The sequence below is a fragment of the Lynx canadensis genome, chromosome B4, assembly GCF_007474595.2.
Source record: "Lynx canadensis isolate LIC74 chromosome B4, mLynCan4.pri.v2, whole genome shotgun sequence".
Lineage (NCBI taxonomy): Eukaryota > Metazoa > Chordata > Mammalia > Carnivora > Felidae > Lynx > Lynx canadensis.
Window position 1 is genome coordinate 45,488,514 of NC_044309.1, and position 16,393 is coordinate 45,504,906.

General features: G+C 46.3%; 1 protein-coding gene across 4 annotated transcripts in view; it reads left to right on the top strand.

The window, feature by feature from the left end:
* The window catches only part of ETV6 (ETS variant transcription factor 6), a 254,814-nt gene extending 239,052 nt beyond the window's left edge, over nt 1-15,762 (top strand). For all 4 annotated transcript variants that reach the window (XM_030321731.1, XM_032593909.1, XM_032593910.1 and 1 more), the window contains 3 exons: nt 5,324-5,466; nt 7,730-7,830; nt 11,707-15,762. In XM_030321731.1, the coding sequence (XP_030177591.1) occupies nt 5,324-5,466; nt 7,730-7,830; nt 11,707-11,812 (350 nt within the window). In that variant the 3' untranslated portion in view covers nt 11,813-15,762. The remainder of the gene's footprint in view (nt 1-5,323; nt 5,467-7,729; nt 7,831-11,706) is intronic.
* Nucleotides 15,763-16,393: the final 631 nt, after the last annotated feature.

Below are 16,393 nucleotides of genomic sequence, written 5' to 3' on the forward strand. Positions count from 1 at the left end.
GGGGTTTTAAGCTCAGCTCTGCCAGTGCAGCCCAGCCTCACTCCACGCCTTATGCAACCAGAAGTGAAAAGGGCCAACCTCGTTTGCAGCTGTGGTCCCCATGCCCCCGTGGAGCCAGGAAGCACAGATCTCTATCCCTCACCCTCACTTCTCCCCCACCCAGCTTGCCACCGTGCACATATGGTTTCTGTTTTCCTAAGCCGTGGCAGAACGCAAGCAGTTGCCCATTTTAAACACACCTCTGTGTATCAGCACAGGGTTGGCTGAGCTGGATTCATCTGCTTCTAGGTAATGGCTGATCTAGAATTGGGGGGGGGGGCGGGGGGAGGGTGGGAAACAAAAACAAACAACAAAAAAAAAAAACCCAGACAAACAAACAAAAAACCCTGAGCTGTGCATGTTGTAAAGCTCGTGTTCCTATAAGCAGAGTTTCTCAAGCTTGGGACTCGTGGTAATTGGGTCAAATGATTCTTTGTTGGGGAATGGGGGAGAGCTGACTTGTGCATTATAAGATAGTTAGCAGAATCCCTGGCCAGTAGCGTCCTTCACCCCAGTTATGACAACCAAAATTATCTCCAAACATTGCCAAATACCTTCCCTAAAGGGCAAGATTGCCCCTGGTTTAGAACCACTGCTCTCAAGCAGAGGAGTAACTTTCTAATTTGTACGTTACTTAGCGGTTTTGTTGCTGAACCTGAAATAAATCCATTAATTTTTTGCAATAAACTTAAGTAAAACAGAGACACTCACCGTCTGGTGAGTTGGTGATTATACCCACGGAACTCCAGTTTACAGACCTTCATTTAAAATTCCATTTGGGCAGTTAGAACAACATAAAATTACTTTCTCAGAAGCTCTCCCAAAATTTTAATTAACCACCATCATTAAACATTCCCTTTGTCGATAACTTGACTTGCCCACTCAGATTTTGAAACATCAGCTTTGTCTAGCATGATTTTTTTCATTAGAAACTATGTTGGTTATGTGTGAATCGCCCATCTTTTTACAGTCTCTGCTCTGCGAGCGTGTACAATGAGTCTCTGGTAAGAGACAGACGTGGGAGTGGAAATATTTCTCCTTAACCACAGGAAGGGAATTTTTACAATGCCTTTTAGCTGTGGGTACCCAGGGCACCTCACCCAGCAGGAAGGAGAGAGAATGCTCTCTGCAACCAAAAAATGGCACATCACTTGAACTAAACCCTTTTATAAACTTCCTCTCATGGAAGAGACAATCCAAATAATGGACATGTGTTTAAAATACCCATGTGCCTTCATATAAAGGCCCTTTAGTTTAAGAGAAATGCACTTAGAATTAATGAATACTTTGTAATATAAAATTTTTTCACATGCATGTTCGAGGGTTATATTATAGGATAATCTTTTATTTATAGAGTTTAGTGAATTTTATTATAGCGTTTGGTGAATTTATTAAGCATTTTCATTGATGATCAAAGAACATTGTATCTGTGCAGATGTGGATTTCGACAGAGCTGAAAAATTGCAGGTAGGCTATGGTAATAACCTCCAGAGGATCTAGGGAACTAAAAAGGTTCTGCCTTTTATTTAATTGAAATCTTAAAAACAAATTAACTCACATGGCTGAACTTTAATTGTTAAAAAAAAGAAGAAGAAGAAGAAGAAGGAGAAGAAGAAGAAGAAGAAAGGGAAAAAAATCTCTTGTATGATCAGGCATTTATTTTTATCATCTGGAATAATTTTTAACTAAAGAAACCAAACAATCAATAATAGAGTTATAAAAGCCACTTAATACTCTGAGTTTGAAACAACTGCTTTATGCCACAAAATTCCTGTTGCTACCTCTGTTAGTGACTGAATAATTCAATATGTCTTGAATGTCAACATATTTTTATTACTCAGCTAATGTTGGCTTTGCTGGGTTAAATGTCATTTAAAGTGATCAGCTGGCAGCTTGTTTGGGGTTATTTTCACATTTATGAAAGGGAAAAGTTTGCAAGAATCCAATGTTCTTGAAACATATAGGTGAAGTCTGTTCTCCAGTGAGCCCTGCCCTTCATTTACCAACCAAGGAGCAGATAGCATTCCAGATCTTTTTAAAAAAAAAATTTTTTTGAGAGAGAGAACACATCTTCAGGGGGCAGAGGGAGAGAGAGAGAGAGAGAGAGAGAGAGAGGAGAACCCCAAGTAGTCTCCATACTCAGCACAGAGTCCAACGCAGGGCTTGATCCCACGACCCAAGCCGAAATCAAGAGTCAGAGGCTCAAACCAAATGAGCCACCCAGGCGCACCCCTCTAAGATCTTTTTTAGGAAAAGGTTTACATAAAGATCCAAGTTTGAAGCCCCTGCATGGACCTCAGTGCTGGTTAAGCCCTTGCTTGGAGAAATGGTCTGGTTCACACTGCACTGTTTTGTGATAAGTAGAAGGTACCACAACAGTAAAACAGAAACCACAGACACAATGAAAGTGAAAGTCTTTGTGCAGAGGGGATGGAAGGACCATCCGCTTTATACTTTAGCTCCAGTTGGCCGAGAGGTGAGAGGACTAGCAATATATTGTTCACCTTCATATGGGCACAGTTTCTTTATATCAAACCGTTGAAGACAATCCAATAGTTCATTACTATTCAATGTTAGTAAAATGGACACTTGAGAGAATTGAGTCCCGATCCAGGTGACACCAAGCCCCTGCAGTGAAGATGATTTCTCCCATGTGGAGGAGCGATATAGGAGTTAGACACAGACCCCCTTTGTTGTTCCTTCTAATTTACTGGCATTCTATGCGATAATATTTGGTTTTGTCAGAGGTTTTCCAACTGGGAGAGGCTGGGGGGAAATGTAAATGCATCTGCCATTGTATGATGGGACAAACACTGAATCCGCAGCTCAGTCCTTGGTTTTCCATTTGTAGTAACAGTGTTCCAGGGCAAGGAGATGGCAAGGAGGGTTAGGGCCCATTGCCTTCCCCACTGCTTTGCCTAGAAATAGAGTTGTCCTGTTACAAGAGCCTTAAAAATGAGCTAGGGGGCGCCTGGGTGGCTCAGTCAGTTAAGAGTCCGGCTCTTGGTTTCTGCTCAGGTCATGATTAGTTCTAGTCCCGCATCGGACGCTGTGCTGACAGTGCGGAGTCTGCTTAGGATTCTCTCTCTCCCTCTCTCTGTGCCCCTTCTCTGCTCACGCTGTCTCTCTCAAAATAAATAAATAAAAACTTTTTTAAAAAATGAGCTAGAGTCTTCTCAGTCTTCTCAGTGTGACCCTGACTTCTCTAGGTACTTTATGGTGCTCAGATTGGGTCCCCCACTCTCTCCCTCTGGCTGACAGGCGGGTAATAGAAGTGGCTGGCCGTCTCTGTCCCCAGAATGGGGTTCAAACTCGCAGAGCACCTGGTGTCTTCAACGAAGAGCACCGTTTGTCCTTTTCTAAAACCCAGTAACTTGCACATTCCATTAATGTTTAGACACAGATAATGGAGGGGGGGGGAGGCTACAGTAAAGAGATTTATGGTCATTTCAAGTTTAATGTCAGTTTCCTGCAAGATTAAGCTTCTTAGAAAATGCCACATTTTATGCCAGTTCCTTGCTTGGGCTGTTCAGAGAAAAGGCTGGATTTCATAAAGCTTACACTAAACAGAGCTAAACCTTGTTCTGGAAAGGCCTAAAATTTTACAGATATCTACCTGTTAACTGGCTTCTCTGAGAATAGAAAACCCATCAGGAAGAATGGTGGGGCACGGGCTTCAGAGTGGTGCAGAGCCTGGAATCCTGTGTGTGTGTGCATCACTCACGAGCTGTGCCCTTGGAGTAAATTACCAAACCCTCTAAGCCCCAGCTTCCTTGTCCATAAAATAGGAATAGCAACAGCACCTGCCTCAGAAGGTGTCCTCAAGGTCAAGTGCAGCACAGTGCCTGCTAGTAGGCTACCCGATACGTAGCATTGTTGCTATTTTCATTACTTTTCCTTCACTTGCAATATCACTAATGCAGTGATCCTATAAAGTATGTGTGATTCCCATTTCATATATGAGGAAGCAGAATCTCGGGGAGATTTGGGAAACCTGCCCAGGGTGACCTGACTCAATTCCCCTTGTGAATATACTCCTGAGAAGGGTGTGTTTCATTCTCTGGGAGGTGCATGTGTTGGATCTAAAATACTCCACGTCCCAATTAGACACTCCCTGCCCAGGTGTGCTGGGCCTCACCCAACATAAGGAAGTCAGCACACTGTAGTGCAGGAGCCCAGGAATTCATATCCCGGCCCCCTCAGGCCTCAGAGGGTTAGGAAAGACGCACGACACGTGCTGAGCACATACACAGCGTTCGGTAATTGATCATTCACAACCAGCCATTCTGGCTCCAGCCTACCAAAGCTCCCCAGAGTCAACAGTGAAACCCCTGAAAACTGGAGTCTCTTACTCTCATCTGGAGACCATTCCAAAAGTACACATAGATAGGATGTGTCTCCATCCACCCAACAAGGGGGCCTAGAGGGCAAACCACAGACCATGACGGCCCAAATCCAGAAAGCACTAGAACAAGGGAAATTATGCGGTATGTGTCTTCTCGTTTTAATATGCCAGCCCTCAGCCAGGAGCCAAAGCCTAGCACAATACCTGGCCTGTATGAACTCAGTAAATATTTGTAGCCTGGCCAAGTGACAGAACGTCGGTCCTACAGATGGGAAAAGTGACTTTTTGCCCTGGGTTCCTTTCTACGCTGATTTTGTGACAGTAAACTGGTTTTCGAGAACTCCGGGGGATGCTGTAGTAAGAATATCTCTCTTCTTTTTGAAAACCACGCTAGCTCACAGTTTCTTTTTCTGCAGCGTTTCACGCATCACACTTGTTTTTCTGCCATTTTTTAGCCTACCCCAATCTTCTCATCTGTATCTATTCAGCCTCCAACACCAGAACAATCCTGCAGTATCACCAGGAACACCATACTGCTTGCTTAAACACTGGGGCTCTCTTTCCGCCCTTCATCCCCACCAGCCTGTTTTTACCCCTCTTTTGGCTTGCTCTGTGTCTTTCATGTGAGCTCTGCTCAAGTTCAAGTCATCGGTCATGACCTTGAACAGGCTGCTTCCTCTTCCAGGCCACTGCATCCCCATCTGTGGAGGGGAGGCCGTTGGCCAGGATGGTCTCTGAGGCCTCCACGGGTCAAAGGTTGCCTTTCTCCAGCACCATCTGCCAGATCTCTCTGGGCCCTGGTCTCCTCACTGTGAAATAAGAAAGTTAGACCATCAATCCACACTAGGCAGGAGCGGCTACTGGATTATTTTCTGGTTGTTATTCTTAGGGCCTCAACAAGAAACATAATCAATGTTTTCTTGCTCTTTTCCTCTGTAGACTGTAGACTGCTTTGGGATTACGTCTATCAGTTGCTTTCCGACAGCCGGTACGAAAACTTCATCCGATGGGAAGACAAAGAATCCAAAATATTCCGGATAGTGGATCCCAATGGACTGGCTCGACTGTGGGGAAACCATAAGGTAAAAGGGCACCAGATATTTGCTGTGCGAAGTAATGCCAAAATAAAGCCTTCATTTCCAGGTTGGAGGATAATTGTCTTCTGCCCCCCAAGTGTGCCCATCATTATTTAGTTTATTCCTCACTGCGCAATTAGTTGCAAAGGGAAGGACATAAGTAAAGATGCCACTTTCCATGTGTTACTTATGCCGGGTGTCAGTTAACTTCACACCCCCCGGTCTGGTAGGGCTGCGTTGGAAGTGGCCCTCCATCCCATCCCCTCCACCTGGTGCTGCCACCCGTGTGTCGCTAGGAGCTGAGGAGCAGGGGCTCTGTGACTCACAAGGGAGCTGGGGAGGTATCGCTTCTGTTCCGCTCAGTGAGAAACACCCACGTCCGCAAAGGCCCCCTTCGACATGGAAATGCTCACATTCTGACTGTGACATCCCCTTGAAAAGCAAACAGGCAAGAACTGTCCGCCCCACAATTTTCCACCCTGGGAAAAGGGAGTAGAATTTAAAAGATCCAATCTTTTAGAGTTAGGAAAACTGTTGAAGTGCATAGAGGTAAAAAGTGGGTGAAACACCACCCTAAACATGCATGATGGATGCCTGGATAAAGAAACACTGCCGTATACATACAGAGGAAGATTACTCAGCCTTAAGGGAGGTTAGAAATCCTGTCACAGGCTACGGCATTGGAGGAATCTTGACGACATTCTGCTAAGTGAACTAAGCCAGTCCCAGAAAGACAAATCCTGCCTGTTGCCACTCACACAAAGTATCTACAACAGGCAAATTTGCTGAACCAAAGAGTGGAGTGGCGTGGCCCGGGGTTGGGGAGAGAGGGGCAGGAGAAAGTACTGATCAATGGGCATAAAATAAAATAAAATAAAATAAAATAAAATAAAATAAGGTAAGAAAAGAATAGAGCAAAGAGTCTCTCCCCTCAAAAAATATTTAAATAAGTAAATCTGTATTCCTACTAAAAAAACAAAAACAAGTAACCAAGATCCAGGCCTGACCACAGCCAGGTAGATGTGGGCAAAGCAGTCAAAGCACCTTGATGGCACAGCCCCAGATGAGCTGAGTGAGCAGGGACAGAGTGGGGCCCAGCCAAGCTCGGGGGGCTGGGGGGCAGGGGAGGTGGGGGGCTGCAGCCTTAGAGGTTGGAAGCCTGTGCTCTGGTTCCAGTGAGGAAGACCGAATTGCAGGCCATGACCAAATACGGCAAGGCCCCACTGACAGACTCTTCAGTGCGTGAGTCACAGAGAAAAATCCCTCTGCAAGCTCCGGATGGTGCCCGGAGCCCCAGGGCTCGGAACCACTGTATTCTTCCTTCCACAACAGGAATTCCAACAAACAAACAAAAAAATCTCTTCCTTAAAATGACAAACCAGAAACACAAGTTGGAGAAAGGTCGCTGCAATGAAAGAAAGAAGGGAGGGAGGGAGGGAGGGAGGGAGGAAGGAAGGAAGAACGAAAAGGAAGGAAGAAGAAAGAAAGAAAGAAAGAAAGAAAGAAAGAAAGAAAGAAAGAAAAGGAAGGAAGAACGAAAAGGAAGGAAGAACGAAAAGGAAGGAAGAAGAAAGAAAGAAAGAAAGAAAGAAGAAAGAAAGAAAGAAAGAGGAAGAAAGAAAAGAAGGGAAGAGAAGAAAAGAAAAAAAGGAAGAGAAAGAAAAGGACTCCTGATACACGGCAATGACCATACCTCCGACTCACTCCCATAACCCCCCTGCTAGCCTATTCACCATCAGTCCGCGCAAACCTACAACCCTCTCCCCCGTTCTTTCTCTCCCACATCACACCCTTACCTACCCCTCCCCCCCCGCAGTCCTACCTCCTAAACACCATTCCTATCAACGAAAGAAAGAAAGAAAGAGAAAGAAAGAAAGAAAGAGACAGAGAAAAATTCTCTGTGGGTCGGAAGGTGAAGGATGACCCACAGATAGGGGAACCTGCAGGAAATTCATGGAGCACATCAGAGCATAGTCTTGGAAGGCAGTGAGGGAGGTTGCTGTGGGATATACTTTATTAGCCACAGCGCCAAGACTTCTGACGAAAGGGGATTCACCTTCGGAGAAATTTTGGCGCCCGTGTCTAAAGGCCAAGGGGGTGGGAATTGGTGGGCCTGGGGGGCAGCTGGGGGGCAGGTAGCTCCCCGGAGCTGGTAGGGCCACGCGAGCAGCCAAAGAGCTTTTATTTTAATAGCTCCCCAGCGCCTTTTCAGAGGTTTATGTCACTGTGTCTTTGTGCTTTTTTCTCTCTTCCTCCTTTGAACAAACAGAACAGAACAAACATGACCTATGAGAAAATGTCCAGAGCCCTGCGCCACTACTACAAACTAAACATTATCAGGAAGGAGCCAGGACAAAGGCTTTTGTTCAGGTAGCGCTTCCTTTTTCTCCTTTCCTTCTTTTGGGTGGATATTGTTTTCCTTAAATAAGAGGGAGGAGGGAGGCTGTTAAGATCTCTACCTGCCTGTCTGACACGGAAAGCCATCGCTGCTACAAATTGCATACCAGATGCTGGGTTGTTCGAATTTCAGGAAAAGAAGTCAGTTTTTTGTTTTTTGTTTTTTGTTTTTAACTTATGTCTGTCCTGTCACAAAGCCCAAACTAAGTAAGCACAGTGCAACTCAACTTGAAAATAATGCAGTGATCAAATCGTATTATCTGGATTTAACATCCAGGGTAGTTAAGAGGACCGGCCAAAGTAACACCGTCAATGGCAAAGCGAGGTATTGGTCTAGACTTCCAGGTTCCCGACGCTTGTGAGCAGGTTTCTGAACCAGTGTTTGTCAAACTTCAGGTCATGACCCGTTAGCGAATCATGAAATAGATTTAATGAGTCAGTCTAAACTTTTTTTTTTTTTTTTAATGGAATAGAACAAAACTGAACAGGGTGGGATAGAGTCGAAAATATCAGACTGTGTCACATGAAGTAAGAGTGGCTAATGATTCAGGAAAGTTTTGTTTCATGTGTGCGTGTGTACGTGCTGAGTCATGATGTCAAAATATATATATATTTTTAATTTTTTTAACATTTATTCATATTTTGAGAGACAGAGCGTGAGTAGGGGAGGGGCAGAGAGGTAGAGGGAGACAGAATCCGAAGCAGGCTCCAGGCTCTGAGCTGTCAGCACAGAGCCCGACACGGGGCTCAAACTCACAGACCGTGAGATCATGACCTGAGCTGAAGTTGGATGCTTAACCGACTGAGCCAACCAGGCGCCCCAAAATATATTTTTTTATGGTGCATGATAATCTGAAAAGTCTGGAAGCTGCTGCAATAGACACTCCTCTTTCCAGACTTCCTCACAGCTAACGAGTTCCAACCATTTAACCTACCACATAGATTGTGATTCCAAGCACTCTGCCAGAGAAGAGAAAGAATTAGGAGAAGAGGAAGAAAGGAATGTCAAGGACCAGTCAGGAGAGGTAGAAGGGATGGTCACTGACACTGATGGTAATGGACGTGGGGCGACCAAGGGAAGGCTGGGAGAAGGTGGGATCGACGGACATGACGTCAGGTTATGGGTTTGGCAGATGGGACAGAAAAGAGTTTCGATGGGGCTAGAGAGATGGATTTGGAATTGTCTGTACACAGGTAGCAAGTGACACTCTGCATGAGTAGATCCATTCGCTGGGATAGATTAGAGAGAGCAGAGAACTCAAGCTTTATTTAGCATTAGGAGTAATGGTACCTTGGGAAGGGTAGAAACAATTGACGTCTTCAAAAACAACAGAAAAGCTTAGTCAAGAGATGGGAACAGAATGGGAAGGAGTTAAAAAAAAAAGAACCCTCGCTTCCCTGGCTCTGCTGATGGCTTCTCATCATCCTTGACCCTAAACGTAGTCCTCGGCTCCTGTTCTTTCTGGATGAAATGATTCCATTACACAGCTTCAGTTAGACTTCATGATTAGACTCACCAGCCTTTGTTCTGTATCCAGCTCTAGGATCCCCCTGAAGTCCCCCTGAAATCTGAATTTCCAAGAGCTTCTTATAGTACATGGCCACTTAAATACCTTCTCCACATACCAGAAATATCCCCTGCCCCCCATCCAGGATTCCTGTTACTCATCAGTGGTGTCAACGTCGTTTTAAGCAACCAACTTTGATGCTGGAGTTACTGTTGACTCCTCCTATATCCAGGTCAGTCATTATGCAGGATTGTCCCTGGCTCTTCCATTCCACACTGTTTCTACTCCATTCTATGTTGCTAGGGCTAGAAGCCTGGAAACCACATTTCCCAAGATTTCTTACCAGCAAATTCCAGGTTGGAGTCTACCAATGACAAGCACTTTCATGAGAATTTAGAAGACATAAGAAAGGCAAAAGCATTCTTGTTGCTTCCTTGTCTAGACTTTATGATTCACACCTAGATTAATTCAATAATCCTTTCTACCTCTGGTCCACTCCCCTGCCTTCCAAATTCATCACACACACTGCCAGCTACCTACCCTACGACACTAATATGATCCCCTGTGCCAGAAATATATATCCCTCTAACTTTTGCTTTTTTAATATATATGCCCTCTAGGTCTATCTCAAGTGTCCCACCCATCATGATGCTCAAACACACACAGATGTCTTCTTCCATCATCTCTTGGATCCCTTGGCCCTAAACCACATCACGATTTGCATTTTCAATAGCTATACATATGAAGTCCTTCTCCCCACAACTAGGTCATAAGATCCTAGAATGGAGAGGATTATATTTTATATAATTCTATTTTATACCTTATGGAGGCTTTCAGTAAATGTTTCTTGACAAGCCTGATTTGGAATATCAGAAGCTTATTACAGAAGACTAGTCAAGAGAAGAAAGAGGTAGGGTAGGGTGCCGAATATAGCATATCTGTGGATTTGGCCTCGGGAGATTGTCAGTGACTTCAGATTTTGGGGAGAAGTGTTAGGGGATGAAAGGAGAAGACAGAGTGCAGACTCAACAAATCGTACTACTTGGGGAGTTGAGCAATAAAGGGCAGAAAAGAGAAGCAGAAGTAGTTGGAAGGTTCATAGGCTTCCAATAGTGATTTTTGACAACATAAAAGGACAGGATCGTGCTATTAGTGAGAAGAGTTGGTCATTTTTGAGGAAATGAGGGATGGAAGCCAGACTTGCCACAAAATGAAGGCTTCTTGGTGTGTAAAACCCTGTGTGTAATCAAGTGAAGTGTTAAATTGTGGGTAGTCTTTACAAGGGTTATAGGCACTGAGGGAAGGAGGATTGCAGCGTGGACTGGTGCTGTTGCATGGCTCTTTGATGCAGGGGCAGGGCGCAAAGAATAAGCAGGGCTCAGAGAGTGCCAGATGAGGTTTGGAGGGAAGGCCATGATGTGTATAAGAAAAAAGACTGGCCAGACTAGAATAAAGGCTTCATGCTCATCAACAGTGGGTGACAAGAGTTTCCTGGGTAGAGATGACAGAGGACCCAGGTGGGCAAGCCGAAGAGTGTGTCCTTGGCTTTATCTGTTAAGTGGTCATCACAGGCTTTCGAATGTGGAGTGACATGTGTTAGGACCGTTCATCTGGTGCAGGGCAGAGTGTCTGGGAAGAGAAGGGTGTGCAGGCGCCGAGGGGGCTGTGGAAGCGGCACTCCGGGGAGGGCAGAACCTTCGCAACCAGGCCACCTTCCTGCGCTGTGGAAATCGTGGCCCTGACAGGTCACTGATAGGATTTCCAATAAGAAGATAAGCCTTGCTGTCTGCACCCAGCTGCAGAGGAAGACAGGCTAAGGGGGATTCATTGCTAGCATTTTGGCTGGATCAGTGATAACATTGAAAATGATTCTCTTTGCCTTTCTAACTGCTAAGAGCACCACTAAGTTGCCCTTTTATGAAAATTTTCCATTTGGCATTTAATTGGGTCCTTTTGAGGTAAATTCAAGTGTTGCATACCATTCCCTGGGCCCACAGTCTGGGATAGAAATGGATATACAGCTCTCGTAGGTCATTGGAAAATCTCTCTAACAGCAGATCAGTGAGCTGTACCAGGGTTCCCTCGTATGGTCGTACAGGAATGCACGACACAGCTCACAGCCACCCTAGACGTTTTTATAGTTATTTTGCCATTTTTTCCAGCACTCAGAGGAAGGAGCACCTCCTTCCAGTTTGTGCTAAGTCAGCATTACTGGCTGAGTTCAAATAGCTGTCCAGCTATTTGAGACGATGGGGCCTTTGCTTTTAGTTTAAGAGTTCAAGGTGAAGGCAACTGGAGGAAAATGTAATCTTCTGTGCTCGTCCATTTCCTCTCACCAAAGGTTTATGAAAACCCCGGATGAAATCATGAGTGGCCGAACGGACCGTCTGGAGCACCTGGAGTCCCAGGAGCTGGATGAACAAATATACCAAGAAGATGAATGCTGAGGGAACCAACCCACCACCTCAGCAGGCCAGCAGCCGGGGGGGCCCCCTGCCCGCGAGGGGCCTGGAGGCGAGCCGAGCAGGCGGGCTGAGACTAGAACAGGAAGAGACCCAGAAGTGGGAGTGACACCTGTCTCGCTTAGCGGGAGGGCCCCCAGAGCACCTTAGACAAACCACCCAGCAAAGGCGGGGCTGGAATTCTGGCCGAGGGCACGAGCCTGGGACTCGCGGTTCCCGTTTCCTCCTCATTTGGAACCTCTCCATCTGTAATTCCTCACCCTCACCCGTCCACCTGTTGTTAGTTTCATGGTGTTTTCGTTTTTTGTTTTTTTTGTTTAAGACCATGCAGTTTGACTTTTCATCATTCATATAGGGGAAGACATCCGAGGTTGTTTTCCTATGGAAATATATATCTATTATATATACCTATTTTTTTGCAAATCTCACAAAGTGCGGCAAACCCAGCTGGTCAGGAAAGAGAAAACACACGCAAAGGGTTTCAGGTTCCTCTTTATCCTGCCACGTGGATCAGGTTTGTTCCTGTTGCTCTTGGGTCTTGGCTGGGGAAAAAAAAAAAAAAAAAAAAAAAGATGCTTTTAAAAAGGATAAAGTGAAAAGGAGAGCGCTCTTTTTCTCCCTCTCGCTCTTTCCTCCCCTGCCTCTCCCTCCCTGCCTGCTGTTGAGTTTCAGATACCTTTTAGCAGAGTCCAGCCTCCAGGACAGTCTTGGGAGTTGGTGACGCTCCAACGGAATCAGCGGTCTGGGTGCTTTGCAGCGGCACTGCGCAAAAAATAAAATAAATAATAATAATAATCCAACCCACATCCGGACATCTGGCTGCCTATCAGAGGGAGGCCCCAAACGTCACAGGTGCTGTGGTCCTCCAGAGAGATAAGCGTCAGTCCAGCTGGCTGCCCCCGGCCGTGGCTGTGAGCACCCCAGGGCTTGGTGGTGCCGCAGGACAGAAGATCAGGATGGAAGGCTGTGTGTATTATTCGGAAGGCCCCAGCCTCTTGGGATTAACTTGCAGGTCCTGCAAGGTTCCCAAAGGCCACCTTGTGGTCAGTTTCATGCCCTCACCTAACTTTTTAAAAATTCCTGGGCTTTTTAAAAGTTTCCTGGCCCCCACGGGACACAGGGCATTGGAGAGGGGAGGACCCTGGAGTACACAGTCTCGCTTGCTACTGATGTTTGCCCAGCCTGGGCAGACAGGAAACTCATCAGATCTATGACCTTTTTCTCTTCTCCTTTCATCGCTGTGCTTCACCCATTCGTGGCTCTTTCTTGCCTCGAAATAAGGTCCACAGTGTCTTGTAAAATGAGGGAAGTGCCACCCCTTAGTACTTTTGATGATAACACATATTTTTAGAAAGCTCTTTGAGATTTTTTTTTTCCTTTTCTAGCCATCTGAACTCTTTTAATACAGGTTCAGAATCCAATCTTAGAAGGACGGCCGTTTTTTAATCCAAAAGATTAGACCCGCCTTACACAGCACCCCCTCCTCGTTTCTCTAGTTTTCTCTCCTTGGTTGGGTGAGCATCTCGCAGCTCCCCAGGGTACATGTGCACGTCGTCAGCGGCACTTCTAGATGCTGTTGCCAGATCCCTGGGTGTCTTCTCAAGCCACTTCTGAGCAAATCAGGGAGGTGGGGGTTGGAGGAACGCAGGCAGGAAGAGTTCTCCCCCAGCCTTATTGACAAGGACACCAGCCTGGGGAGAGGGAAGGACAGATTGACTGCGGGTCAAGGACACTGGAATCAAGGAGCCCTTCGAGGTCCTTCAGTTGTGCTCTCTTCCTGCCCCTTATCAGACCGCAGATAGAGACATAGAGGTGGCCAGCCTCCTCCACTGTCACATGATCCACCAACTCTACCTTCCAGAAGGCCGGGCTTGCAGTGAGGTCACGGACCTGCTGATGAAGGAAGGGTTTAGTCTCGGGCCACTTGAATGGTGGTGAAAGTCAGCTGGACCCCAGCACGCTCCAGATGTCTTTCAAGAGCATTCAGCAGCAGGCACTGATTCGTTGTCCAGCCTCTAAGATGACTGATGTTGGATTGCAACTTGAGAGATTAAGCCAAAAACCTGGTGTATTGGGAAGACCATTGAGTCGAAGGGCTGGAGAGAAAAGGTGGATTTTTACTGAGGCCCTTTGTGTGGCTATGAAAGCAGAGACCAGGGCATGATGTTGCTCTTTTCCTAAGATGAGAACATCTCATTCTGTTCACTTTACCCACACGTAAGGACTCCAGCTCTTTCTGTTCAAAGAATATTACAGCTGAATTATGGAGGGAAATTCCCTTTTGCCCCAAGGATCTCTGTATTTAAAGCAATAGCCTGTAAGAATAGGTAAGACTTAGGATGGTGACACCTTCACCTGCTTGAAGAATAGAAAGCACTAATTCCAACGTGCTCCTTATTTCCTACCCCGGTATTACCAGTAAGAACTTTCTGTTGATTCCCTTACTGGCAAAAGTCGTCCTCATTTATTCTCTGAGCTAACACCCGGGCAGTGCCGACACCAGGGATGCGGTGTTTACACGCCGCAGACCCCAAAGATCTCCGGTTCCATTCGGCAAACTTGGATGAAGCACCTTCTAGACACTGGGAGGGATTCAAAGAGGAAATCAGGCGCAACCCCTGCCCTCCAAGAGCTTAGGCTCTACTGTAGGGTCTACCAGTATGAAATTCCTTACTTCAACACTAAGTACGAGGGGCGATGAACATGTCACCTGGGACCAAATTAAAAGCACGTCCGTGATCTGTATAGCTGGCCTTTCCCTACTGCTGCCATGTGAGTCCTGGGCTTGCAAGATCAGAAATTGGGAAAGGAGAATGTGGACGAGCACTGCAGAGCGGGGAGAGCTCCCTTCAGCGGTGTCTGAGACGGTCGCTCCCACTTGTATCTCTAGCTAGAAATTCTCTAGCATTTTCTCTTCCCTGCACCCTGGGTTAGCGAGGTTGCCTCCTCTTGATCAGAAGAAAGCAGTGGCAATTAGCGGGACTAGCTATGTGGCTCTTAACATGATCTCTTTTTGTCCCAAGGCAACTTAGTCTTGCCTAAGACAGCATCACCAGTGTCCTGAATCCTTTTTTTTTGGGGGGGGGGGGCAGGGAGCTGCCCACAGAATAAGAGGAATAACACACTGATGAATTTTCTCCTTTCGATGGTGTATTTGGCCCCCTCCGACCCAGGGTCTTTTTACCCTGATACCTTGTCCAAATGGGAACGTAGCTTTAGCTGAAACTTCGATGGCTCTGACAGGATTCACCTAAGTGACTAAGTACCCACCGTCTCCCCCTTTCACTGCCTAGGCTCCAACTCGGAATACGTTTTTGAAACATTCACTCCCTTCTGCGGAAGGGAGACCTGAGTATCCAGGAGGTTAGTATGACTTGCCCGAGGAGCAGACAGCATGCCAGGGACAGAAGGAGGATTGAGATCCAGCCTGGCCAGATCCCCCATTTGACCCATTCCCACCCAGGAACCTGAAGATGAGAGATTTGGGAAAACACACGAAGAACAAAGGGCAGGTTGTTTTTGCTTTTGTGTTTTTCCCCTAGCATTCGGTGCTAGTCGGTTTTCACCCGCTCGGCCTGCTTCCCTTCTGAGCAGAAATCTGGAAGGAAGGCAGTGAGACAAGGAAGCCATGGCGGGAGGGGGGGGTGGGGGTGGCAATAATCCCTGCCTGTCTAAAAACCTCGGAAGACTAACCTGATCCTCTTTTGGCCCCATCTGCATCAACACTAAACAACTACAAACTCCCTGAATCTTTCACACATGCCAAGTGAACATTCTTGAAGATTTCTCTTTGTGACTGCAAACCAGGATGAATCTAGAATTTCTTTTTCTCCTTTTTTTTTTTTTTTTTTTGTTTAATTTCTAATCTCTTGTTGTTTATGAGGTGTGGGGTGTATAAGGGACTGAATCAAATGAATGTAACAAAAAAAAAAAAAGAAAAAAAAAAAAAAAACAAATGCCTTTTCTCAGGGCCAGTGAGTTGCAAATAATTTTTAAAGAAAAGCCTATAATTGCATCATCTCAATAAATTTTTTATAAAAAAAAAAAAAGGACCAAGTCTCTGTTTTTAATAATGTGGAATAGAGTCAACGCAGGCAAGGTACGCCAATGAGCTAAATCCTGTCTCCAATTACAGCGTAAAGCACTGTCATGGTTTTTCACTGGCAGGCAGCCTCTGTCCCCGAGCAGTCTGCAGGCACTTTGGACAAGCGGCACCAGAAAGGTCAGAGCAAACCGTTCAGATCTGAGCATCTGCCGCAGGTGGAGAAATCTGCCGGAAGGAACCCCGACGGGAGAGGCTTGGGTCCCGTGCTGTGCCAAACATTTACCAGCTCCCTGCCGACTGAGGGGATTCCGGGGTCCTCCAACAATAGAACTGCTCCTTCGTTCTACTGAAATCATGGGTGTGAGCCTGTCGGTGATGACGGCACAAGTACGGGGTAGGGCCCAGGACTACACAGGGGACCACAGTGACCTGGGAGGTCATCGCACAACTCAGAGCCCCTCCCCCACCCCCGTGCTCAGAATGTCTCAGTGACACTGGCCAGTCTTGCCACTTGCCAGTGA